The sequence below is a fragment of the Frieseomelitta varia genome, unplaced genomic scaffold, assembly GCF_011392965.1.
Source record: "Frieseomelitta varia isolate USP_RPSP 00005682 unplaced genomic scaffold, Fvar_1.2 scaffold_642, whole genome shotgun sequence".
Taxonomy (NCBI): domain Eukaryota; kingdom Metazoa; phylum Arthropoda; class Insecta; order Hymenoptera; family Apidae; genus Frieseomelitta; species Frieseomelitta varia.
In genome coordinates, this window is record NW_025110415.1 from 4,142 (window position 1) to 28,717 (window position 24,576).

General features: G+C 50.2%; 3 protein-coding genes and 1 long non-coding RNA gene across 5 annotated transcripts; 2 read left to right on the plus strand and 2 right to left on the minus strand.

Moving 5' to 3' along the window:
• On the plus strand, nt 1-1,015 carry LOC122534829 (peptidyl-prolyl cis-trans isomerase-like 3). The gene is made up of 4 exons (XM_043665824.1): nt 1-150; nt 242-316; nt 399-679; nt 769-1,015. Exons 1-4 carry the CDS (start codon nt 148-150, stop codon nt 893-895), a joined length of 486 nt encoding a protein of 161 aa, XP_043521759.1. The 5' UTR covers nt 1-147; the 3' UTR covers nt 896-1,015.
• On the minus strand, nt 945-5,830 carry LOC122534812 (sarcosine dehydrogenase, mitochondrial). 2 transcript variants are annotated; one of them, XM_043665778.1, is made up of 15 exons: nt 5,123-5,830; nt 4,959-5,058; nt 4,603-4,859; nt 4,267-4,479; nt 3,835-4,164; nt 3,566-3,728; nt 3,343-3,490; nt 3,110-3,248; nt 2,811-3,008; nt 2,451-2,718; nt 1,926-2,043; nt 1,605-1,861; nt 1,372-1,534; nt 1,177-1,284; nt 945-1,111 (listed from the first exon to the last, which is right to left on the minus strand). In XM_043665778.1, the coding sequence occupies exons 1-15, from the start codon at nt 5,153-5,155 to the stop codon at nt 1,003-1,005; spliced, it is 2,604 nt and encodes an 867-aa protein (XP_043521713.1). In that variant the 5' UTR covers nt 5,156-5,830; the 3' UTR covers nt 945-1,002. The 2 variants fall into 2 exon arrangements, with proteins under 2 accessions (XP_043521713.1, XP_043521714.1); XM_043665779.1 differs by lacking the exons at nt 4,959-5,058; nt 5,123-5,830 and having other exon boundaries at nt 4,629-4,925.
• LOC122534832 lies at nt 2,532-3,312 on the plus strand. Its single transcript, XR_006307997.1, has 2 exons — nt 2,532-2,661; nt 2,939-3,312. It is a non-coding gene; the product is annotated as an uncharacterized LOC122534832 (long non-coding RNA).
• Nucleotides 5,362-24,346, minus strand: LOC122534831 (E3 ubiquitin-protein ligase HERC2). Its single transcript, XM_043665827.1, has 13 exons — nt 23,828-24,346; nt 23,547-23,747; nt 23,253-23,463; nt 22,805-23,062; nt 15,984-22,709; nt 9,682-15,896; nt 9,226-9,549; nt 8,842-9,151; nt 7,834-8,555; nt 7,261-7,699; nt 6,931-7,154; nt 6,685-6,839; nt 5,362-6,598 (listed from the first exon to the last, which is right to left on the minus strand). Exons 1-13 carry the CDS (start codon nt 24,018-24,020, stop codon nt 6,365-6,367), a joined length of 16,212 nt encoding a protein of 5,403 aa, XP_043521762.1. The 5' UTR covers nt 24,021-24,346; the 3' UTR covers nt 5,362-6,364.
• Nucleotides 24,347-24,576: the final 230 nt, after the last annotated feature.

Sequence of the window (24,576 nt, forward strand, 5' to 3'; positions counted from 1 at the left end):
AGCTCTATGAAATTCAAGATGGCCGACTTTACGTCTACGTATACATGTGCGTTTGCCTTTTTTTTTATTTGTTGAAGCGCAATAGATGCACAGAGTAACAAACGATATGTTTCCTCTGTCTTGTATTAATGGACAACTCTGTCAAAGATGGTGCGAATTTTTTTACTCTTGCTCGATAACGTCGTAGGTTCTGTAGTCGATCGACGTATATGAATAATGACGAGCAATTCTTTATTTGCAGAGCGTCACTTTGCACACTGACGTTGGGGACATAAAGATAGAATTGTTCTGCGAGTTGTGCCCAAAAACGTGCGAGGTAGGAATTATTATTATTTTTTTTTACATTTGTTTTGCAGTGCAAATTCGTACCATGCTTCTGACAACTGTGTATTTCGCAGAACTTTCTTGCCCTGTGTGCTAGCAATTACTATGACAACTGCCTGTTTCATAGAAATATAAAAGGTTTCATCGTGCAAACTGGAGATCCTACGCACACCGGCAAAGGTGGAACATCAATATGGAATCGCAAATTTGAAGATGAATTTAAGGAAGAATTGAAACACAACGCGAGAGGATTGGTCTCCATGGCCAATAATGGCCCAAATATGAATGGGAGTCAGTTTTTCATGACGTACGGTCCTCAGCCACACTTGGATTTGAAGTACACTTTATTTGGAAAGTAAATATGCTTAGTCTCTGATTTATCTCAACGTTTAAAATCTATTCAATCTGATGATTTTAGTGAATGAATTTTTTTGTTACTTTTAGGGTAATAGATGGTTTGGAAACTCTTGAACAATTGGAGAAATTGCCGGTAAATCCTAAAAATTACAGGCCTCTTACAGAAACTCGAATAAATAGTGTAACTATACATGCCAATCCATTAGCAGGATAGATGCAAATGTAGGTAGATGTAAATAGGCAGTTCAATCTTTTAAAATCTCTTAAGCTTGCGAATCATGTTTATTTGTGTATCCTGGAATGGTATTTTATAAATATATTTCAGTAACAGAGATCCACTGTGTATCGTTTGCCCATAGCTTCAATTTCATAATTGCCATTTTCCACAAATTCCTTTGTTACATTTTCCCCATTAGGATGTCTGATGTACCTGATATTAACTAATATTAATTTTATATTCTTTTTTATCGTCGTATTCAATGTCACTTTCCTTACCCATGTCCAATAACATTTCTACTGGTGTAACCTTGTTCGACACGACGTAAATAACCAACGAGACGTCCATTTCTGTAAATAAGTTCCATACCCCATAATGGAACAACACTGTGTCAAAGCGTATGCGCATTAGTATTATTTTGTCAAAAATCGAAAAGAATGTGAAAATTGTCAATAATATTTCATGATACATACTCGTTCAAACGAACATGTACCAGTTTCCTTTTTATACCGATCTTTCGCAATCGGTCAACAGCCGGTTTTCCCAGATATTCGCCAGTCTCGCGGCAAGTAAATCCAAGCCCAGCTTCAATGGGGTTATCATCTGTTCTGAGATCTGAACCCCACAGTAAGTATCCTGAGAAAAGTATAACGTTAATAATATGTCTACGTTTTACAAACCGATCACATTTTAATTGGTTACATACCCTTTTCGCAACTGAGACTGTACAGCGCTCGATATCCGGCATGTTTCATGTCGTATGATTTACCGCAGTCTATTAACGCTTTATAGACCAATTGGCAAGATGATTTTGGAATATGCAATTCGAAACCCAGTTCACCAACAGAACTAAATCTAATTAAGCGTACCTTTTCGTTTTTAATGTTTACCAATTTTGTAGTCGAATAAGCGAAAGATTCTTCTGAGATTTCATCCTCGATCAATGTTTCGATTACCTTTCGGCTACAAGTTGATACATATTACTCCATAGATGTAAATTTAAATGATAAAAATGTGTGTACCGTACCTGCTGGGCCCTTGCACGGATAAAATACCAATTTGCTCGGTAGCATTGTGTAAAGATACATTAAAACCCTTTTCTGTAATTACTTTCTTTATGTGATAAATTGACGTGCCATTCGAGACTGAAAACGAAAATAAGCAATCCTCGTTTAATAATTCGCAGTAGTGACGTTAATTTGTTAGTAATTAATCTAATTAATTCAATAATTACTACAAAATGTATTAGTGTTTTTGGAGAGTTTACTGGTATTAAATGCCTTAAAAAAAATTAATGGAAATTTTGTTAATAAATATAAAAAAAAACATACTGATAAAGATAATGATAAATTGAATGATAAATAACTTGTTAATGGAAAGATATAAGAAAAAAGTCTAAAAAATTTATAAACGTAATAAATATTTATTAGTCTCAAAAAAATAATAATATAAGAAATTGATTTTACATTAACTGTTAATGAAAATGTTCAATTAAGATATATAATAAATTATCGTCATAAAGTGACGAAATATTATTTTAAAGTTAATTTACCGATATAGTAAGCTTTTCCTTTAAATGTTGGATTTACAATTCCATTGGAACCAGGCTCCAACACTGTGACTGTACAATCTGCTTCTACTCCTCCAGCATGATTCAACATACAAGAGTAAACTGTCTTATTGAAGTTGCAATCCGTTCTTGCAGTGAGCAAATAATCTGCTGTATTTTGGGCATCAGGTCCACAAAGATAGAATTTTCCAAGGTGAGATGTGTCGAATAAAACGACATTTTGACAACAAGCAAGAGCTTCTTCTCGAATCTGATGAAAAATCATTTCATTATTGATAGCTTCTTTTATTTTCTTACTTGTCTTTCTCTATTTTTAAATGTACTTTCATTTCACTGGCATACCATTTCGTCATATGGTGAGAAATGAAAACCACGTTCCTTCTCTATCAATGCACGATAATTATCATTTTGATTTTTTGCTACTCCGTAGTATCCACCATAATCGTACGATAAAATTTTTACTTTGTTAGTTGGAAAGAACCACGCAGGGCGTTCCCAACCTTGGTACTCTTCCATAATAGCACCTTTCTCAACAAGTAACTGTGGTAAATGAGCAAGTGAGTAAAAGGACAACTTGTTTTTGTTCATTGCGTGTTCACTAAATATTGACATCATTAGATAAAGAACAGTATGTATCTTACACTGTGAAATGGATCCAATTTAAGATTTCTACCACTTAATGGTTGATCATGTGGAAATGCAATGCTATAATTCTTTGCATAGGCTTCATGACACCTTTCGCGTATCCAGACCGCATTGTTTCTTTGTTCTGGTGAAAATCTGTGAAACGAATAAACAAACAAGTACAAAAAGTATTAATATAATTGGATAGAATTGAAACAGGGGGGAAGAGAAGTAGAAATATTCGAAGAACCTTCTGACGTCATAGTTGAACATGTATTTATCTGGTTGCCCATGAATTATCCAATGTGCAATTTGTTCTCCACATCCACCTCCCAACATCATTCCGGCGCTATTATAACCACAAGAGTAAAAAAATCCATAACAATGTGGATCTTCACCTTTTAAACGTGAAATATAGGATTATCCAATATTATATTATACATAGAGAGAAGGAGAACAATGTTTTTAAATACCCATAATTGGTTTATGATCAGGAGTGAAACTTTCTGGTCCATATATCGTAGTTCGTATTCCAGTTGTCGATAGTTGAGGAATTAACTGAATCATTGATTCTAAATGTGCGTTGAAGACGTTCCAATCTAATTCGTAGAGGCAAAATGAAAAGTCCTCCGGAGCCTTTTATGCAAACAAAGTATACAATTAATATTGATAAAATTGTTTCCTTGTCCGAATTGTATTCAACACTCCTTGTCGATGATACTCTGCGTCAAGATAAACTTACAGATGGGAGTATAATAGGATTTTGTTCATAACCACCTATAGCTATTGTGCTACCTCGAATTCGAAAGTACAGAGTTGCATCAGGATCTCTAACATTTGGAAGATTTTCCAATCCTTTTATGGGTTCTGTAACAACGTAAGCATGCTTCATTGGTGTCAGAGGAATATTCGCGTTAATCATGTTTGCTACATTTTTTGACCAAGCTCCGGCAGCATTGAGAACAACATCTGTTTTTATCATTCCATGTGGCGTCTCTACACCGTAAACCTTTTTGTTATTCCCAATAGTTTCCTTTGTGAGTATCTTTGTAACAGGACAGTCTTCGATAATCTACACCATAATTTTTTATAGCTTCACATTTTCTTGGTTTATTCTTATCTATAAAAGGAAGAAAAAAAAAAGGGAAGAACTTTAATTATGTAACTTTTTTACCTGACAACCATTACTTTTTGCTGATTTTGTTAAAGCGTTAATTAGCATGGTCGGATCAATGACACCATCTTCTGGAGAATAAATTGCTCCTTGAATAATGTTCTCGTTCAATAAAGGAAACAACTCTTTTGTTTCTTGGGGAGAAATTAAATACGCTTGAATACCAAAAATTTTTGAACCAGTGATTGCTCTTCTAAATTCGTTCAATCGGTCCTGTAGTATGTAAATAATATTAGATACCAACAGAAACAAGAATTGTAACAATAAAAATAATGGTGACGTTAAAGGAACAATTGTCTAGAAGAAATAAAAGAGAGGAGAAGAAATGTTTATTACGTTGGAACGTGCAACGTAAATTCCACCATTATTTATCCATCCTGGATTTATACCAGTTTCCTTTTCCAGAGAGTTAAAAATGCGCTTTGTAGCGTCTAATAATTCCATTTCAACATCATTTGGACCTCGTATACTCCACGCAAGACCTGAGGTGTGCCACGTAGTACCAGATGTTAATTTTGATTTGTCCAATAGCACAGCGTTGATCCCACGTTTTCCAAAATGATAAAGTGCATTGCAACCTGCGCTACCTCCACCTGAGAGTAACACATTAACGTATAATGTTATTTCGAACTCAAGTTAAGGTAGAAAATGTCTAGAGGAATTTATAGATTTGAAGAATCAAAGAAACGTACCTATTATTACAACATCTGCATAATTTGGGAGCTGTATTGTGGATGATAAATTCTGTTTTCTTGTTACTGATTTTGTGTAATTAATATACACTCTATGAAACTGAAAATAATTTATTAGAATTTTAGTAATTTGAATATGAACGAAAATAAACAGTTACAAATACCTTGTGCTTTATTAAGTGAAACATATTTTTCATATGAAACGAAAGAATATGAATTTACAGTATCTCAATGTTGCGTTTCATACAGTGAGAGTTGCTCTGTCAGCGTTTTATCTTTTTAATAGCCATGTTTATCAATTCGCATTATCAAACGTACTCATTAATCTTGTACAATATTCAATAATAATTCTGTATTAATGCGCAATTAAACGAAAAGAATTTAAAAAGCAATATTCCTTTTGTAAATTGATACGAAAATATAAAATACTTTCATTAACTAGTTTGTTTATTCTATCATATAAGAATCGTGTGGAAAGAGTGAAGCTTTTGTTGTATTTTTCATTAACGATAATTTTAAGAAAGGCAATTTTTCCCTACGAAGAACTAAGAATTAATCTTTAAAGGTGTCAAATATAACAAATTATATAATTAATTAACATTCTTTCCATAATACTTCTCAATTGTCTGACATGTGAAAGTAAATGTTGTCCAAAAATATTACTCAATATTACACAGAAACCAAAGTCTTTCATACGCGTTACTTAATATAACAATTTGTATTTCTTGTATTCACATCATTCCGCGGTAACAATTATAAAAGCCAAACGAAGATGTACGACAATGTCATTTTGACACCAGCACGCTCGTGCGTACCTACGTATACGTATAAAGTACATATATATAATACAGTCTTTCAATTATACAGATATTAAATATAAATATGAAATAAATAAATAAGCGAAAAGAATTCTGTGTACGCAAGTGTACGAATAATACATACACGTATACATTAGAAATTGTATATTAATTATCGTAGCGTGTGTGTGTGTGTGTATATATATATATATATATAATATATATATATGTGTATATAATATCTATATTTTCAATAATACTTTGAAGTATTTTTTCGATGACAAATAATACAACTTTTATAATACAGTTTGAATTATTCACGTTTGCGTGAGAGAATGAGAGAATGACAGAGAAAGAGAGAGAGAGAGGAAGGAAGGAAAAGAGAAAGAGAGAAAGTCAGAGGGAGAGCAGCTTATACAGATGTTGAGACTAATAAATCTAAATTGTTCAGATTTACAAGAAAAAAATTTTTTCTACTTAATCGAAAGTATCATTCTAACAGTCGAGAATCAATTGATTGATCAAAGTGACTCGAAGTGATTCAGTTGACTGTACGGAAAACAAAAGAAAAAAAAAAAAAAAAAAGGAAGAATTGCAGAATCAATTTTACTAAAGCGATATATACTCTTCGCTAGCGAGACTGTCCGTTTCTTCGGTGTCTGAATTGGTCGCAGCTTGTACTCTAGCGTATTCGTCGGTGTCGATACTTTTACAAAAATGTATCGCGTATTTTAATTTTTGTCGCAGCACTGGCTTGCACGAATACCTCGGCATTTTCAATAGAAAAAAGCACGTGTAACTTTCAGGAAGAAAATGATCCGGTGGATTGTATTTGTCCATAACCTAGAGTTGAAACAAGAAAAAGACAACAAATGTGAACAATTTGAGAGAAATGCATTGGAAATTTTGGGAGAGTCTCCCGACATTACCTGCAGGACGAAATCTCTTCCACGAAAGTCGGCAATTGTACGCGGCAAACGCGTCCTACCCCAAACGAATCGTAGAAACAAAGATCTCTCTTGGTTGGAAAATTCTTCCATCACTTCCCAGAACCATTGTATCAGGGGAGCGGTCATTTCGATGCCTAGAGAAAGCACGTAGAAAGCACGTGGAGATTGGATTGGAAAATTTAATCATTTAATTGGTAGAGTCGTGTTGTGTTACGGCTTCTATACCTTTATAAGTGGCGACAGATTTTAACAAGGTGAGTGGTATATCCGGACTGCCGCACACCATCGTTTCCAACTCGGGTCCGCTGAATAACGCGAGAAATGGCACGGGTATAACTTTCGACATTCCTTCGCGGACAGCCGCTACCTGAGCGTCAAACTCGTGCAATCTGTAATTCAGTGCCAGCTGGACGTACTCGTGCTTATTTTCCGGAGTGATTTTTCGATACCTGAAAGAAAGAAAGAAGAGTAGAGTACTCTTAGTCGGAGGAAAGATGAAAAGAAGAGGAAAGGAGGGAACGAATTATCGAATACGGCGACGAAATAAATAAATACCTGCTGGACAGAGGTACGTCGTGTCCTACGGCAGACGGCGTGGAGAATGGCATTTCAAGTGTTTGGAACACCTTTTCGTCGGAGTCCATATCTCGGATGCACAGCAACCCGGGGACATAGTCCCTGTCAACTTCGGTTAAATCCGCCGGTGTTAAAGATAAGCCTGCAAGCTGTTTCCACACAGGCTCTGCCAGATTCAAGCTCAACGGGCTACCGGTCCTTATCGCTATGCCCATTAAAATGCCGAGAAATCGGAACATGTTCATGTGCAGTGGCGAGTCGGCTATCGGATTGAGGAGGAAACAATCTCTGTTGGTGCCGCTGTCGTCACGGCCGTTCGGTGTCGGTATGAGCAGAGGCAGAGAACCGTTTTGCAACTCGTCGCACATCTCCGCTATACTCTCGCTGTATCCACCGCCGCAATCGTCCACGCTCTCCCCTGTCGAGAACACGAGACACAAGGTATTACTTGCTCGAACGTATGTGTACCTATTTTCGCGTGTGTTGGTTTGCATTTTTCCTTATTTCCTCCAGCTACGAACTCGAGTAGTAGTAAAATTTCGTTTAACCCACCGATGAATTTCACTTTCCAGACTCTGTGGGGAAAGAAGAGTACATCCTGCGTGAGCAATGACATCTTGGAGACCATTTGACCAAAGACGGACTTCATGCCGTCCTGCCCTGCTAGTCCGCCCTTGCTTCTGGCTCGTTTCACTTGTATCCGATTCAGTTCAATCACCGGGCCGTGTTGCCGGTCTCTGACCATCGTTGCCTGAACCACCTTGCGGAAGGTTGCTTCTTTGATGCTGTACACCAGCATCGGCGCCAATTTGCTCAAGCTGACGGGGCCGGTCGTCGGAAACATTGGCAAACACGGGCAGAGTAACTCGGCAAAGTGATGGAGGAGGACCAGTCGGTTGTGCAACACGGGGAAGGGCAAGTCCTTTACCAAGTCGTACTCCATCGGCGTGGTGACGGGCATTCTGCTCTGCGTGGCTTTCACCGTACTCCACGCCAGAGTGTGAGCGCTGCCGCAGGCAACCCGAGTGATCTTTTTACTCTGGAGCGCGTGAACCAGCCGCGGTCTGTGAAGCGCGCTCGTCGTTCCGTCGCCCAACTGGCCTTCGTCGTTGTCTCCCCAAGTGAAGACTTCGCTCTTGTCGGTGCACGCCACGCAATGCAGCGAACCGGTCGCTATGGAGATGACCTTTTTCCCTTGCAGAGCTGCCACCTTTCGCGGCCTTCGAACGTGATCGTCCGTTCCGTGACCCAAACGATGATAATCGCCCTTACCCCTGCGTTTACGTGCAAAATTGATGTGATTTGGTTTGACCCTTTGATTTCGTTGAACCCTTTCGACACGACTTTTATCATTAACTGCGAACTGATGCGAATTTTTATGGACAATTGTAGCTGGTACACAGCGAGCGTTCAACTCTCTATATATATATATATATATATATATATATATATATATATAAATATATAGTTGTGAGTATCGAAAGAGTTTCAGAATTGTTGTCAAGAACAACGCCAAGGATATCGGCGAGAGAATGAGACGAATCGAATTCGGATTCTTACCAGGTGTATATCGCTCCCGATCTTGTCAGAGCGACGGAAAACTGACTGCCGCATTCGACTTTGATGACGCCGAGGCCAGCGAGCGACTCGATCTTCATCGGGATTTTACAGCCGTCGCTACCACCTCTGCCCAACTTTCCGTAATCGCCGTCGCCCCAACTCCAGACGTTGTCGTCGTCGGTGACGCAGAGAGTTTGCGCGTCGCCGCTTCCACAAGCTACGTCGATTACCTTGTAATCTTGGAGAGCCTCGACCAGTTTCGGCGACAATTGATCCTCGCTCTCCCCGTGGCCCAGTCGTCCGTATCGGCCTGAAATTTCAGACTTTCAACTTTAGACGCGTTTTGCGTTTGTTCGTCGTTTCGTTGTCGGAAACCGTACGTACCTTTACCCCACGTGTAGAGCCAACCGGCGCTGGTGATTGCCGCGCTGTGATGGCCACCGCAAGCAACGTCAACGATCTCGGTGCCCAACAGCTGGTCGATCAACTTTGGCCGCTCGTACGAGGTCCTGTTTCCATGCCCCAGCTTTCCATCGTCCCCTTCGCCCCAAGAATAAACGTGTCCCTCGGAGCTCAGTGCAAGACAGTGTTTGCCACCCGAGTTCACAGCCACTTTCTTGATGAACACGTGCTGGATGGATTCCAAGAGAGTCGGTACCATGACCGAGTCCGTTCCTCCGATACCTAGACGGCCGGCGGCGCCGTAACCTGCGTAAACGATGTAGTAACGATTGACGAGCGGGAACGACGGGAAGAAAAAAGAAAAGAAAAGAAAAGAAAAGAAAAGAAAAGAAAAGAAAAAAAAAAGAAGAAAGTCGAGAGAGAGAGAGAATTATTTACCGGTTGCGTAGACCTTGCCGTCGGCAGTGACCGCGAACAAAGTTTGCTCGCCGCCGGTGAGTTGAACCGGTCGAAGGGCGGACAAGCTCTCGCAGAGGACGGGCAGTTTTACCTTGGCTCCCTCGAGGCCGCCCAATTGGCCGCGATGATTGTGACCCCAGCCGTAGATGGCGCCAGAACCGTCCCACGACAACGTCCAGTCTTCCGGCCTGCGGTTCAACCACTGCAACAGCTGCTCGTCGTGCTCCTGCTTAAAGAGCTCGTGATTCTCGTGGTCCCTGGTGTGGCCCTCGTAATCGTCGGTGGTGATCATGTCGTTGATACGTTTGGTAACCTCGAGGCAGAAGGCCTTCGGAAGGGGGGTCCGATTGACGAGAGACTTGGCGACCCGAGCGGACAGGCAGTACCGTCGGAACCACGACCACTTGTGAATCTCCGAGCAGCACTGCATCCCGTCGAGCTCGAGGTCGCAGGCGAGCGCGACCAGAACCTTGAAGAAGTCGCTGTGCATCAACTGTTTGCCACCGCGTACCAGTGGATCCTCGTACGTGTACTGCCTGAGCAGGGCTTTCGGCAGCGAGCCGAGCAGCGAGGAGAGCGCCACCTCCGGGCGTATTCCCGGGCCGCTGGTGTACACGACCTGCAACTTTCTCAACGCCCACATCCGCTGCTGGGCGGACAGCACGCTCAGCTGGCTGCACTGGGCCAGCGTGGCGGCCAGCCGTGTGGCAATGTTCCTGTCCAAGGTGATGAGCGCGTTGTCGAGGAGCGACTCGGCGAGCGCGATTGCCGGCTGCGAGAGCACCGCCCTGTCGGAGATGCGCTCGTGCGGCGAGAGGGTGAAGAAGACGGGGTAGACGGTGAATCGCCATCCCCAGCCGTTCACCGACCCGTCCGACGAGAATCGCCATCTCAGCTCGTCGCCGGGGATTCGAATCTCGGCGGCCCACTCGCTCCACTCTCTGCCGGACTTGACCGCCAGCACGCGATTGCTACCGTCCATGATGGTCAGCGGGTCGTGACGTCTCTCGGTGGAGCAACGTCGGTCGAACTCGAGCCGGAGACACTCGGCGCCGGGCACCATCACCTGCCCGGTCAACGTGGTGCCGTCGATGTACGGGTGCGGGCTCTCCTGCACGACCGGCTGCGGCGTTTTGCTCTTGTTGCTCGAGTTGGCCACCGTGTCCTCGAGCTCGGTGATGCACAGCTCCAGCAGCATGCTGCGAATCGAGTGGTTCGCCTTGGCCAGCGCGATCAGCACCGAGGATATCGTCTCTCGCGCCCCTTTGCACACCCTGTTGCCAACCGCCAGTTTCAACAGATCGACCAACATTCTCGCGTCCTCCTCGGTCAACGTGCAGGTGAAGTCGTCCAGGTTCGGATCGGCGACCGTGACACCCTCGCCGACTATCTGTGCGTTGGACGTGAGCGTGGCCGCGATCACGCTCATCGCGCTGCTCGACATTTTCGACGCGCGCGACGACAAGCTCGCCGAGCTGGACATGGAGGGGAAAAAGACGGCCGCCAACGAGGACGGGTAGTCTTCGGACTCGGGACTGGTTCGCGGACTGTTGCCTACGCCGACGCCGACGCCGACGCCGACGCCGACGCCGACGCCGACGCCGCCACCGCCGCCGACCAAGTGGACCAGTTCGGCTGCGTTCGCCGGCGCTTCTCCGCCGCCCTGCGCGCTCTCTCCGACGTTTTGATAGACGTTTTGATGGTGGCCAGTCGCCGCCGTCACCGTCACCTCGTTGTTGGGTCCGTTGGTGATCGCGTCGCTCGTCGTCGAGAATCCTCCACCACCACCTCCGCCGATGACTCCGGTCGCTCCCGGACCACAGATCGGCACGTTGCTCGGCACGGTTGTGTTGTTGCCAGACTTTAACGTCGAGTGACTACGTAACGCCGTCACCACGATGATTCGAGCTTGTATTATACGAAGAGCGTTGATGACGTGCTGCAACGCTTGCTGCTTCGCCACGTTGCTCTCGAGCGAGAGGATGATTCTCGAGAGGGAAGGTCGATTGCCGCTGCTGGAGAGGGTGGTATGGTTGCCGCCGCCGCCGCCGCCGCCGCCGCCGACGGTACTCTGGTTGACGAGGACCGTGTCGCCGGTGCTTGCCGGCGAGGAAATCATCTTGGGGATGCCGGCGGTTGTTGCGCCGTCGATCGTCGTGCTGCTGCTGCTGCTGCTGCACTTGAACTTGAGGGACGTTTGACCGAGCGGATCCTTGGCGATCGGGAACATGACCGGTTCTTGATTCTTGGTGGCCGGCTGGTCGGTCAACACCCAGGCGACGCTGTGACTGGAGCCGCAAGAGACCCGATTCACTCTCGCGTCGTCCAGCTCGTGGACCAGCGACGGCTTCTTGTTGACGATGGTGGTGCCGTTTCCCTGCTGACCGTGGTCGTTGTCGCCCCAGGCGTACACCTGGCCGGTGCTGGTCACCGCCAGGCAGTGAAGAGCGCCGACCGCCACGTGTATCACCTTCTTGCCGCGTAGACCCTCGACCATCGTCGGCTTTCGCACGTGGTGGTCGTTGCCGTGACCGAGCCGAAAGTAATCGCCCTTGCCCCAGGTCCACACCTCGCCGTACTTGGTCAACGCCAGTGAGAACTGAGCGCCGCACTCGATCTGCACGACGCCGAGACCGTTCAGCCGGTCGATCAACAGCGGCGTGTAGCAACCGTCGCTGCCGCCGCGACCCAGCTTGCCAAAGTCGCCGTCGCCCCACGAGTAGACCGAGCCGTCGGCGGTCAACGCCATCGTCTGCGCGTCCCGGCTGCCGCACGCCACCTGCATCACCCGCTGACCGACCAGCGACTGCACCAGCTTCGGCTTCAGCTGCGTGGCGGTGTCGCCGTGGCCGAGCCGGCCGTACTCGCCGAGGCCCCACGTGTACAGTTCCCCGCTGGTGGTTATCGCGGCCGAGTGGCCGGAGCCGCACGCCACGTCCCGTATCCTCTTCAACCGGAGCGACTCGATCAGCCTCGGCTTGTCCAACGAGACCGAGTTCCCGTGGCCGAGCTTCCCGTCCTCGCCCTCGCCCCACGAGAACACCTTGCCGTCCTGGGTAAGGGCCAGCGCGTGCTTGCCGCCCGAGTGCACCGCCACCTTCTTGATCACGTACTGGCTGAGGAACGGGATCGGTTTCGGCTCGCAGACGTTGCTGTCGTCGCCGAGGCCCAGCCGGCCGTTCGTCCCCTCGCCGCACGCGTACAGTTTCCCCTCTTGGCTGACGACGAACAACGTTTTGCTGCCGCCGGCGATGTGAACCGGCTTCAACTTGGCGAGAATCTCGCTGTAAACCGGCAGCTTGATCTTGGATCCCTTCAGCCCACCCAGCTGATCCTTGTCGTTCAGGCCCCAGACGTAGACGGCCGAGTGCTGCGGCGGTGACTCTCCCGCCGTCGACGCAGTCGCCGCCGCCGCCGCCGCCGCCGCCGTCGTCGTCGTCGTCGTCGTCGTCGTCGTCGTCGCCGCCGCCGCGGTCGTTCCCCGCTGCGGCGTGTTGTTCATCTGTTCCTGAACGATCTCCCAGTCCGAGGCGAGGAACGACACGGACGTGGTCAACTGACTCTCGAACGTCTTTCGCTTGCCGATTATCTGCAGGCCGCGTATCTTGCAGTCGATGCCGCCGTTCCGGCACTGCTTGATCGCAATCTCGACGCACGGGTAGTACTCCTTGCTGTCCTGGAGCAGAAGGACGCTGGTGTCGGTGTGGCGGACGCTGATGGCCGCCAACTCGACCAGACTGTTGAACGACTCGCCGACGTTCACCGCGACCAGCGACGGCATGTAGCTGCTGTCCTGCGGGTTCACCGTGATCTTCAGCGAGTGCACCAGCACGCCCGGCAGCATCTCCATGCGAATCCAGTGTTTACCCTGAGAGCCGCAACTCTGCCAGTAGAGGCCGGACCCGTCCACCAGCCGTGTCGCCCAGCTCTCACGCGACGAGACGCTCAACGTTCGTATGCACTTTGACCAGTCGTCGATCAACGACGACTCGGCCGCGTAGTCTTGCCTGTGATATCTTCCCGGCTTGCCGGCGTACACCGCCGCCGAGCCGGGCTCCACGATCCGATTGAAGCCGTGCCGGTGGCACCGTTTCGTGTAGAAGCAGTTCTCGCAGAGGTTGTAACTGTCGCAGTACTTGCACTTGAAACGCGGCCCGGATATCGGCAGCAGGTGGCACGAGTTGCACGAGACCGAGTGATGGCAGGAGGGCACCCGTTCCATCTCGATCGCGCAGCCGGTCCAGCCGCTCTGCTGCGGAAAGTCCACCGACACGTCCTTCCCGTTGTTGATGATGCCGGTGACCACGCCGACGCTCTGATGATTCGCCGAGCCCCACTTGTACTTGGGCACCGTCACCGACGCCTTCACCCTCACCTTGTCGCCGATCTTGAGCGCCGCCGGCCCCGGTATCGTCGGCGGATGACCCAGCAACTCGATGTGGATGAACCGGACCCAGTAAGTGCCGCCTTTCCGCTGCCAAGCCACCTGAACGTTCAGATCGTGCAAACCCTCCGGATCGATCTTGATCACCTGGCCGACGTCGCCGTACTCCACCTCCTCGTAGCTCTTGCAACACCGCACCAGCATGCCCGCCGTCAGATTGTCCCTCACGTAGATGGCGTACTCGTCCACCGAGAGAAAGTCGGAGCGTTTCATGTAGTTGGGCGGTAACATGGAGGAGGAGATGGCGGCGGCAGCGGCGGCGGCGGCGGCGTTGTGGCTCGACGGTGACTCGTCCATGTTCTCGCTGCTCGAGTCCTCCGGATCGGACAGCCCGTACACCGGACTGGACAACGTCTCGCTGTCGCTCAGCGCGGCGTCTGGGTTCTCCAGCAACCAGGCGACCACTGTCTCCGCCGTCATGTAACCGACCGCCGTGCTCAGGCTCTTGATGGCGAATTCCACGCTCCTCTTCGGGAAGCCCATCTCGGTCAGCTGCGCCACCAGCGGGCTCATCGGCGGTGGACTCTTTCGTCCGCTGCTTCTGCAGTGTTTCTTCTGGCTGGACGTTAACGACACCAGGGAACAGTCGGACGCCGGTGAATCGGGTTCCGAGAAGCCGGCACCGCCGCCCGACGCCGACGCTATTCCCGTTCCTATTCCCATCGTCGTCGCAGCGGTGGTCGTCACGGTCGTCACGGTCGTTGTTGTCGTCGACGTCGTCGTCGACGCGGCACCTTGAATCGGCGAGTGTCTCAGCTCGGAGGCGAGGTACTGCGAAACCGTCAGAGCCGCCTCTTCCAGTTCCTTGCGCTTGAATATCGGTTTCAACGGTTGCGGCCTCGTGGCTCGTATCAACATCTCTTGGAACAAGATCGTACGCCTGCCGCGACAACCGTCTCCTCTCTCACCGTTCCCGTTACTCTGCGCGCTACTACTCTGGTCTACCGCGTAACTGTCCTCGGCGTTGGTCCCCCCGACGAGGTTAACCTCGTGACTTGGTTGACCGTCGCTGGCGACGTTTTGATAATTCCTCGCCATCTCGCTTCCAACGACGTTCTCGCCGAACTTGTCGCTGTCGCCGTTGTTGTTGTTGTTGTAGTTGTACTTGTAGTTGTTGTAGTTGTTGTTGTTGCCGCTGCTGCTGCCGCTCTTGTTCTTTGCTTGGTCGTTGCTTTTGCCGTTGTTTCTCTCGCTGTCCACCACCACCACGATCGTCGACGCTCTCACCTGGTTCGCGTCGTCCTCCTCCTCCTCCTCCTCCTCCTCCTGCGCCACGTCGCCCTCGTTCTCTTCGTCGTTTTTGTCGTCGTTGTCGTCGTCCTCGTCGTCCTCGTCACCGTCGTCCTCCTCGTTCTCTCCCTCGTTGTTGTCGTCGTTTTCCTCCTCCTCGTTGTTGTCGCCGTTCACTTCCTCGTCGTTCTTGTCCTCGTTGATCCTCTCGCTACGGCGAACAGCAACGGTCGCGTGGCATTTCACGCCGTCCTTGTCCCACTGTCGGCCGCTCGAGTCGCAGATGCTCTCCTCGTCGATGTGATGACGAAGATGATGATGATGATGATGCTGCTGCTGCTGCTGCTGATTCTGCTGCTGCTGCTGCTGCTGCTGCTGCTGATGATGATGATGGTAGTGATGACGACGATGATGATGATGATGATGATGATGATGATGATGATGATGGTGATGATGATGTTGAGGCTGCTGGTGTTGTTGATGGGTGTAATGGTTGTTGTTGTTATTGTTGTTGTTGTTATTGTTGTTGTTATTGGCGGTGGTGGTGGTGGTGGTGCTGCTACTGCTGCTGCTGTTGCTGCTGCTGTTGCTGCTGCTGCTGCTGCCGCTGTTGCTGTCGATCGCGTACCTCAATATCTTCCTCAACTTTGTCTGATAATCCAACAGAATCTTGCCGGCGTTCAGCGCGGCGAGTTGCTGCTGCTGGCTGCGTAGAATGGACGCGTTCACCGAGCCGGCAATCACCGGCATGCCGTTCGGCCTCTTGTCCATTCCCCGATGACCCAGCAGCAGGTTGACCCAAGTGGGGACGAACGAGTCCGGCATGGGCATTCGGTCCAGACGAAACTTCTCGCCGAGTGGCTTGACGCCGTAGAACGGCAGCTTCTTGCGCGTGTTGTCGGCGTCGTGCATCTGCACGAGAATCTTGGAGCGTTTGGTGAATCTGCAGACGGTGCCGACCGCCTGTCCGTCGGCCACCTCGATCAGACCGCCGATTCTCGGCCGGTCGTCCAGACCACCGGCTACGATCAGAGCCGCCATCACGGTGTCTTGGATGTTGGCGCTGTTCTCGCCGCCGTTCTCGTTCAGCTGTATGTGAAACAGCGGGCCGTCGCTCAACAAGTCCGCGGCCAGCGACAGCTTCGAGGCGAGGAACGCGTTCAACGTGGCGTTCCACTTTGGCAGGGTGTGCAGGTATCTGACGAGCGACACGAGCTCCTCGACCACGGTCGAGCTGTGCGAGGCGGTCAACGAGACGCGGCACTTGTTCGAGTAGAGCTCGCTGCCAACTGCGCTCAGATTGCAGCAGAGCGCCACGTGCCCCATTATGCGAAAGATCCTCTCGAGCAAGGCAACCAGCGTTTGCTGGCTCTGCTGACTGTCGGCGTTCCACGAGGGGAGGACCGCGGTCAGCAGACGCACCGCCATTATCTGCTTCTCCAGGTTGGGATTCGTTTGCTCGGCGATGATGTTCAGGAGGAAATTGAGCCAGGCCTTGGTGCTGAGGGACCTGCAGAGTTCGGTGGACTTGGCGATGGCTCTCAACGAGCCGAGGGTCGCCCAGGTCTCGTGGTGTTCGCGCGCGAGCTGCGAATGCGCCGCGTTCAGCTGGCGGTTTCCGTAGGCGGCGGAGAGGATGCCGCGCAGCACCGAGGCGAGTATCTTTATGGCCGAGGGAGTGACGCGGTCGGCCTCGATGCCGCAGCAAAAGAGGAGAACGCGAAGCACCGTGACCGAGGCGGATTTCAGACAGGTGGTCGGATGCACATCCACCACCGAGTCACCGTTCCTCTTCTCCCCGGCGGGACAGACGTTCGCCTTCGCCAACTCCACCGCCGGCGAGTCGATCTCCGAGTCGGTCTCCGGCGGCGTCGGCGGCTCCGCCAACTTCAGGTCGTACTTGCCCTCCTTGCCCATCCGGTACGAGTTGGTCGCCCCGTTGTCCCACTGCACGCGAATCCACCCGTCCTCGCCGAGTTCCCCGATCACTCGACCTTCGCCCGGCGGCGGCCCGTCCTGGTCGCCCCACTTCCAGTCCACGCCGCGCACCACTCTCGTCCCGATCTTCATCAACGCGGCCAGCTCCGTGCCGGTCAGTTGCACGCTCTGCGGCTTGCTCTTCTCCAGACTGTCCTCGTATATCACCGTCACCGGCCCGTCCTTCGGCCGCGCGCTCCCGTCACCGTCGGCCTCCGCCGTCTCCGACGCCGACGCCGACCACGACGACGACGGCCCGATCTGCCTCAGCAGCGTCAACACGCTCGACACGCAGCCAGAGTTGACCAGCAAACCGACCTCGTTCGCGTGCTGGTAGTTGGTCAGCATGCCCAGTATCGTCAGCAAGAATCGCGCCCTCGGCAACTTCCTCAGCCAGGTGTACGTCCCCTGGTTCACGCTGCTCTTGTCGCTCATCTTGGCCGCCCTTGCCGGCTTGCTCGGCAGCTCCGCCTGCACCACGTACGCTCGCAACGCCTGCACCGCCCAACCGGTGATCTCCGCCTCGGCCAGGATGATCTTCGACTTTTGGTACGGCGTCACCGACCGAATGTCCTCGAGGCAGTGCGTTATCCCCTCGGCCAGCGACCTGTTCTCCTGCGACAGGCCGAGCCAGCCGTTCAGCAACGAGTACTTTACCGACGTGATCAGGTAGTCCTTCTTCAGCAGCTGCTGCATCACCAGGATCCCCTGCTCGCGCAGCTTGGCCCGCTGCATCTGGCAGTACATCGCTCGACGAAGCGTCTCCGCGTCTCCGCTGTCCTCGGTTATCACGAAGTTTATTATGTTCACCATCAGTTCGCTCGAGTCGATGTTCAGAGTCCTCTGCCTCGCCTTGCTCCTCTTGTTGCCCGTTGTCGTCGACGAGTTTTCCAACCTCGGCGACGCCAGCGATTGTTGCTGCTTGCCGCCCGTTTCCTTTTGCGCGAAACTCGGCGAGATTTGTGGCACCGAGGTTGCCGTCGACGTCTGCGTCGGCGTCAACGTTGTCGTCGTGGTCGTTGACGTCGCTGTCGGCGTCGGCGTCGGCGTCGGCGTCGGCGTCGGCGTCGGCGTCGGCGTCGGCGTCGGCGTCGGTGTCGGTGTCGGTGTCGGTGTCGACGTTGGTGTTGCTATTGGAGTTATTGTTGTTGTCGTCGTTGTTGTCGTCGTCGTGGTTGTAGTCATCATAGTCATCGTAGTCATCGTAGTCATCGTCGCGAGTGTTGGTGTCGCCGTTGTTGTTGACGACGGGATTGCTGTCGTTATCGTTGCTATTGTCGGTATCATCGTCGACACGACGATTGCTGCTGTTGCTGCTGCTGTTGTTGCTGCTTCCGTCGTCGTCATCGTCGTCGTCGTCGTCGTCGTCATCGATGTCGTCATCATCATCGTCGTCGTCGTCGTCGTCGTCGTCGCGATCGACACATCTTCGTCAGACTTGTTTTTCATCTTCGCGCTCTGAATCGAAGCGTTCAATATGTCCTCGGGCTTGCTCGGCCGCTCGGCCGAGTCTCTGCTCCTTCGAATGTCCCTGATCACCGTCCTCGCTGTTTTCCGGAATTTCGACACGGTGTACAACAACTTCAAATCCTGCAGCCCCTTGATCTCGTAGCTGGTCGCGGATCTCACCTCGTGCAAGAGGAACCTGCACTTCTCCTGCACCGGGGCGCACACCTCCTTGTAGCTCCTGTTCTGCTGCTGTCGGATCCTGATCAAGTTCCACTTGGTCTGATGAACCGCTCTGATCACCTCGGACAACTGTTTCGTCAGTTTGGGACAGCTGCTCTCGTTCCCTGCCTCGTGGTGATCGATCAAGTTCATCACCTGATGGCCGAGGGCCAGATGCTTCACCATGACGGCCGTCAACAGTCGGCCAACCTCCTCGACCGGGTGATCGCCGGAGAACTCGGTGTGCGCCAAAAGGTTGTTCGCCTTCGAGTACTTGTCGACCAGCGTCAAGAACGAATGAACCTGAGCGTCCGTGGTCCTGTGAGTCTCGGCCAGGGTGTAGATGAACGCGGTGACTCGGTCGTCCTCCCGCCTTTCCTTTTGCAGCTCGTTCTTGGTGCGGACATGGGGGAGAAGCGGTGGTTCCGTCGGCGAGTTGGCGGCCGTCGAGGTGTTGCTCCTCGCCTCTCCCTTCTCCTCCTCGTACGGATTCGGCGGCTGCAGCACCTGCAGCCCACCCCTGAGAAAGTTGGCGTTCAACCAACGACCGGCTTCCTCCTCGGCCGTTTGCAGCGGCAAACTCTGCCGCATCCTGTGCGCGTGCAGCCCCAACAGAAAGCCCAGGGCCCTCTCGGTGTCGAGCAGGCAGGAGCACACGTCCGTCACGTCGATCGTGATCTCCGTGGTTTCCGGCTCCGAGTGGCAATAGTGGCCGACGAAGTAAGAGTCCATCATGGTCCGCGGCAGCTGTCCGCGAGACGCCGGCACGTTCGTCGTCTCGCTCACGCACCTCTGAAGATCCTCCTCCAACGACGAGTTCGACCTCCTTTCGTCGAACCGAACGTCCTGCACGTCGTACACCTTGTTGTTCACCACCACCCAGAGGCCACCGTCGCGATTGTGGTTCTCCAGGTCGGCCCAGCGGATCGTCGAAGGTTGATCGTCCGACACGGATATCTTGTTGCCGTGCTGCGGAGCTATGATCCCCGGCCAAGAGAGATCGTCCGTCTCGCTCTTCTCGATCGTTGGCACCAGCTTGTTGAAACGATCGAGCGCGTCCAGCATCGGTGTCATCACCTCCATCCAGTTGGTGTTGAGCAGCAGCAACGGGTAGTCGAGTTGCAAGAGGATGAGGCAAGTAACCAGCTCGGGTAGCAAAACGTTCACGATGTCACCTCGGAGTACGGTGGCGACGAATACGAATTGCTTGACGCCGGCGTTCGCCAGATCGACCGCCGACGACATTATGTCCGTCACGTGGACGCAAATCTGCGAGAGGTACTTCTTCAACAGTGACTCGGCGCCGAGCATCTCCTGATCGCGCGTCTTCTTCGTCCCGACGCAGTCGTCCACGCACTCGTACACCTGAGCGATCAACAGCCGCTGAAACTTCAAGAGAAGGTTCAAGCTGGGCGAGTTGTCGTTCCTCTGCAGCTCCTCCTGCAAGTTGTTGCGGAGCAGCTGCTGCTGCCCGACCAGTAACCTCGACTGCGTGATGCAGCTGCCGTTCTTGATCAACTGTTTCACCAGCTGCAGCAACGAGATGCTCGTGTTGTTCTTCTCCGTGTTCAATTCCTTCACCTGTTTCGTGTCGGTCGACTTGCTGCCCGCGTTGCCCGCGTTGTTCACGTTGCTCGCGAGAAAGTCCTTCTCGTCCTCCGCTAGCTCGCTGGTCTCCGTCTTCACCGCGATCTTCAACGCCAACTCCAGGCCACCGTCCGCCATCAAGCTGGAGACCAGCAAGTCCGCCATGAATTGCTGGCCGTTGCTCGCGTTTATCTGCTCGAAACTGCTGCAGTTCGCCTTTGAGAGGAAATTCGACAACGTTCTCGCCCGTTCGTTCGCTGTCGGCAGCAGGATGCTCCAACCGGTTTGCAAAACTGCCTGAGCCGCCTCCTGAATGGTCGCCAGAATGCCGCTGCTGCTTGCCAGCGTGACGCACCGTTGCTTCAACGAGTTCAACAACGGCGTGTTCGACAATCCGATCAATTTGCCGTCCATGTTGTGCGTGATCATGGTGTGTAATTGCAGTCGGATCAGGTTCAACGTCGCCACCGCCAAACACTCGCGGTCCTGGGTAGGTGGCCGTGTGCCCGGCAATCCCTCGCACGCCTTGCTCAACAACGTGTCCAACAGTCGGAATGTCTCCTCGCAGATGTCCACGACGAAGGCCACCCTGTTCGCCACCGACCACGCTGACGTGCACCAGGCGAAACTTTGCGTCGGTCCGCAGGCCAGGCCGATCACGTTCTTCCCGGACAACGTTGGACAAACGGTCGGCTCGGGCACCACCGTGCCCAACGCCGGATCTATCTGACCGTAATCGTTTCTACCCCATCCGTACACCAGTTGATCCTCCGTCAACGCCAATACGTGCAAATTACCCACGCACAGTTCCTTCACTTTTTTCGTCTTCAACGCGTCGATCACCTGCGGGTATCTAACGTGCTCCTCGTTACCGTGTCCCAGCCGATAAGCCTCTCCCTTTCCCCAGGTGTAAACCTCGCCGTACGCGGTCAGAGCCGCCGAGAATTGTCCGCCGCAGTACACTTTCGCTACGTTTATGTCCAACAGCTTGTCCACTATTTTTGGCGTCTTGGATCCGTCGCAGCCTCCTCTACCGAGCTTCCCGTAGTTCCCGTCGCCCCACGAGAATACTATGCCGGACGCTGTCACGCACAACGTCTGCGAGTCGCCGCTACCGCACGCCACGTATACTACCATGTGACCGTTCAGGCCGGTCACCAACGTGGGAACCGAAACGTTGTCCGAGCTTCCGTGACCCAATCTTCCGTAATTCCCTCGTCCCCACGTGTACAATTCGCCGTTGGAACTGAGAGCCGCGGAATACGTGCTTCCGCAAGATATGAACGTTATGTTCTTATCCACCAGCGCCTCGATCAGCTTTGGCTCGTCGTACCACGCTCTGTCTCCGTGACCCAGACGTCCACCGTCCCCGTTACCCCACGAATAAACCGAGCTGTCCTGCGTTAACGCCAAGTAGTGCGTGCCGTCCGAGTGAGAGGCGATCATTGTGACCGGCTTCTCCGAGAATCCGTACACTCTTTGGGGATACTGGGCTTCGGACCCGTAGTACATCATGTAAACGTTCCCGCTGATCGAGAGGATCATCAGAGCTCTCTCGGTGCAACAAAGTTGCTTGATACCAAGCTCGGCGATCGCGTCGCAGTAAAATGGAGAGGAGCCGTTGCCAAATTTCACGCTTCCCCAAGCCAGAACTTCTTGGAACGTTTGGCTTTGATTCTTCTGGAATCTGTCGGTAACAATTGGAGGCAACAGAGGAGCAGCCAACCTGCTCAGGTTGCACATTATTATAACAGCGGCTTTCCGTAGATCCACCGACGTGGAATCGTCTTCGGGAAGTCTCAGATACTTGAGGAGAACCTCGCAAGGTCCTGGTACGATGTTCACGTCTGTTCGTCTCGACTTGGAAGCTGGTATCATGTTCAGCCGTCTCAATAATGGTATCAACGGCGCCGTGCTTCCTGGTGGCATCACTCGGTTATCCTGATGTTTGTGCTTGCCACTCAGATGTAGTAATAAACAAACGGAATCCAATAAGCTGGACAGTGTAGCTCTTTGAGTCACCAGTTCCAATAACAAACAGAGAGCCGTGTGCTGATCGGATATTGGGATGGGGCACCATGATCTTCCACTGACTATATCCCTGAAAGTAAAATTATATGTAACAAATACCGATAAATTAATAACAGCGACAATACAGTGGCAACAAGTGACGAAATGAATCTTGGAAACAAATACCCTGTAACAACTTGTCTCAAAAATTTCGCTGATCTTTCTACCACTTCCAACCATACTTGAGATACGTTGGTTTCATCGAAAAGTGTGGCTTCGGGCAAAGATTGTAAAGCCTCCAGTGACTCGGACAAAAGCTCGCTGCAAAATTCTACGTCTTCTCCGGATCTCCAAGCCCGTCTTAAATACGCGAACGAAAAGTTTAGCGCTGCACGAGATCCTACGCGCGCTAAACCCAATGTCGGTTTCTCATTCGGCCTTACGCTGAAATTACATACATGTCATATATACACATATTCTGAATGATGTATAAAAGATTGTTAAAAAATATCACATGATCGTTATACGAGTATAAACGAGCGTCGGTTAATAATCAACGTATTCACGTATAACCCTTACAATATAAATACATGTAATATTTATACTACTTGAATCTCAAGGTTGATTATTGTACATTTTTTGTAACTTGGCGGTAGGTTTCGACGTTGTTGAAACATCTTTGGTTTCCTGCGGTTTATGGCGAGAAAGAGCCGTAAAATATCGTCTCGCTACCACCAAACGTTGCCTTAACCGTGTAGCAGACAAGGTACTGTTTGCAACTTCGTAACACAATTTCCTCTGCTCTTTGATTAACAAATTGATGCACGTTGTCAGATCGCAAATAGCTGAAGAAAATGTTTCAAAATGGTTATGAAAGTACTTAGAAAAGTACAAAAGTTTCACTGTTTGAAAATGAAAAGTTCTTTACATGGCTGAGAACCCCAAAGCCAAGAGTCCATTATCTGTTCGGCTGATTTTCTTTTCTCTACAGACACGTTTGTCCTTGCAGCTTCCTCTTCGTCTAATTTCTGACAAGGTCCACAGTTGCAACCATTCTGCGGGCCACAAATCCCGTTGCAACAAGGACATGTTAACACACCCATGTTACAATAATAATGACCGCTTTCGCCTAAATACGTTGAAATAGTATATAGTCAGTATCAATATGTATGTAACTAGTATGAATGATTAATGTAAAATTTGAAAGACCTTTTCTAGCTATTACACCCGCAGCATTGACTAGGCCATCGCTAAAGGAACCTACAATTTCTCCATCGCGTACCATTTCATTCCACAGTTCGGCCAAACCGTCTCGATAGAGCAAACGTTTCAAATCTGTTTTCAGCCATTTTGCGTCCAGGCGGATTTCTGGCCTCATTGTAATATCGAATTGAATGCTCATGTTAATTTTCCGATTATATACACATATATATTTTTATATATATATGTGTGTGTATACGTATATATACCAAATATCCAAAAATTACATCAATTTTCAATCTATAAAATTCTAAAAAATACAATCCCGAAGCTGAACTGAACTTTTTACATTGTGATTCGCAATTAAACGTCTACGCTGTGCGAAACAACGCTGTTTTATTTTTGTGAATCACTGCATAAATATATCGTATAACCCTCGTTGTTATTCTGCCCTCTCTTGAATGAAAAGTCTCCAACTTCGATCGAATACACGGGTATTTTAATTTCGAGGAGCTGCCGGTGATTCGCGAAACCGTGCTTTTGTACGTTAGCCGAGGCGGTAAAGTAACATCTTCGATTTCTTGGAACAGGCACATTCGAAGGGTTTGCCAGTTGTCACTTCGCCCTGCAACAAAATGATCGATCATCGCGAGAACTGACGGTTACCTTTCGCTTCGGTACTGTCACATGAAACTGCTTTTCCCCTTACGAACCACGATCTGTACCGCGTGCGATCGAAACTGTCACTTATTTATTTA

Coding starts and splice junctions, on each gene's coding strand:
- LOC122534829 (XM_043665824.1), top strand. Junction 317..398: donor TGTGCCCAAAAACGTGCGAG/GTAGGAATTATT, acceptor TGTATTTCGCAG/AACTTTCTTGCCCTGTGTGC. Junction 680..768: donor AAGTACACTTTATTTGGAAA/GTAAATATGCTT, acceptor TGTTACTTTTAG/GGTAATAGATGGTTTGGAAA.
- LOC122534812 (XM_043665778.1), bottom strand. CDS start 5,155: ATGAAAAATATGTTTCACTTAATAAAGCACAAG. Junction 3,491..3,565: donor TGATCATAAACCAATTATGG/GTATTTAAAAAC, acceptor CACGTTTAAAAG/GTGAAGATCCACATTGTTAT. Junction 2,719..2,810: donor TCTCACCATATGACGAAATG/GTATGCCAGTGA, acceptor ATTTTTCATCAG/ATTCGAGAAGAAGCTCTTGC.
- LOC122534831 (XM_043665827.1), bottom strand. CDS start 24,020: ATGAGCATTCAATTCGATATTACAATGAGGCCAGAAATCCGCCTGGAC. Junction 23,063..23,252: donor ACCGCCAAGTTACAAAAAAT/GTACAATAATCA, acceptor ATGTAATTTCAG/CGTAAGGCCGAATGAGAAAC. Junction 22,710..22,804: donor TTGAGACAAGTTGTTACAGG/GTATTTGTTTCC, acceptor TTTTACTTTCAG/GGATATAGTCAGTGGAAGAT.